At 56.7% G+C, this 979-nt stretch overlaps 1 protein-coding gene across 2 annotated transcripts in view; it reads right to left on the bottom strand.

Moving 5' to 3' along the window:
* Positions 1-501: 501 nt before the first annotated feature.
* The window catches only part of LOC103460401 (bromodomain-containing protein 3-like), a 4,516-nt gene continuing 4,038 nt past the window's right edge, over positions 502-979 (bottom strand). For both annotated transcript variants that reach the window (XM_017303300.1, XM_017303301.1), the window contains exon 6: positions 502-652. In XM_017303300.1, coding sequence (XP_017158789.1) covers positions 534-652 — 119 coding nt within the window. In that variant the 3' untranslated portion in view covers positions 502-533. The remainder of the gene's footprint in view (positions 653-979) is intronic.

The following is a 979-nucleotide window of genomic DNA, read 5'->3' as shown; positions in this document are numbered from 1 at the left end:
CTGTTCAGAACCGTGGAGCCCCAGAACCACCAGGGTTGGAGAGACGAGCTTCTCCTTCAGCGCCGCCTGCTGGGCACGCCCAGAACCACAGCGCCAGCGCCGCCTGCTGTCTGGAACCACAGCGCCGCCTGCTGGGCACGCCCGGAACCGCTGCTGCACCACAAGTTCTTCAGGACCTTGGGGTTCTGCTGGCCCACTGACCAGCCAATCAGATCGCTGCTCCACTTCCTCCGGTAGCCCCGCCCACTTCCCATCCATATCTCCCATGATACTTGACGGATGATTCTGGAATGTGTGCAGAGGTCAGGGGTCATTGCCGGCCACTCTGGAGGAAGAGGAGGAGGAAGATGATGCCCAGGTGTCCTCCACTCTTCCTCCTCCTCTTCCTCGGCCTGTCCGTGTTTCTCCGAGGAAAACAGGAACACTAGGAGCTAAAAAACATGTCGGCCTATTTACATACAGTCTCCATGTGTGTGTGTGTGTGTGTGTGTGTGTGTGGCAGCAGTCCTGTCTGTGTGAACTGAACCGTGTTCTCAGTCTGTGTCGGAGGAAGAGGAGGATCCTGTCGAGGAGCTGTCATCAGAGGAGGAAGAGGAGCTGCCGCTCAGGCGGCTGGCCCCGCCCCCTGAGGCTCCGCCCCCAGCTGCCTTTTCTGGAAGACAGAGAGAGAGAGGGGCGAGTTACAGACGGACTGGCTGATGTTTGGGGCGTCCAGAGGGCAAAGGGCGTTTCCCTGGAGACATAACAGCAGATTTCAGACCAGCAGGTCATCATCCCTAGTGTTCATGGAAAGGTCACGGCCAGGCCTTGACCCGGTGACCTTAGAGGTCAGAGCAATAAGAGGTCGTTTCTACGGTGAGGAAGCTGCCGGTCTGATGCTTCGCTCATTGATCATTGATCATGGATCGTTGATCGTTGATCATTGATCATTGATCATTGATCGTGAATCGTGGATCATTGATCATGGATCGTGGATCGT

This window comes from Poecilia reticulata, unplaced genomic scaffold (genome assembly GCF_000633615.1).
Source record: "Poecilia reticulata strain Guanapo unplaced genomic scaffold, Guppy_female_1.0+MT scaffold_236, whole genome shotgun sequence".
Classification (NCBI taxonomy): Eukaryota; Metazoa; Chordata; class Actinopteri; order Cyprinodontiformes; family Poeciliidae; genus Poecilia; species Poecilia reticulata.
This window is presented reverse-complemented; position numbering and strand designations above follow the sequence as displayed.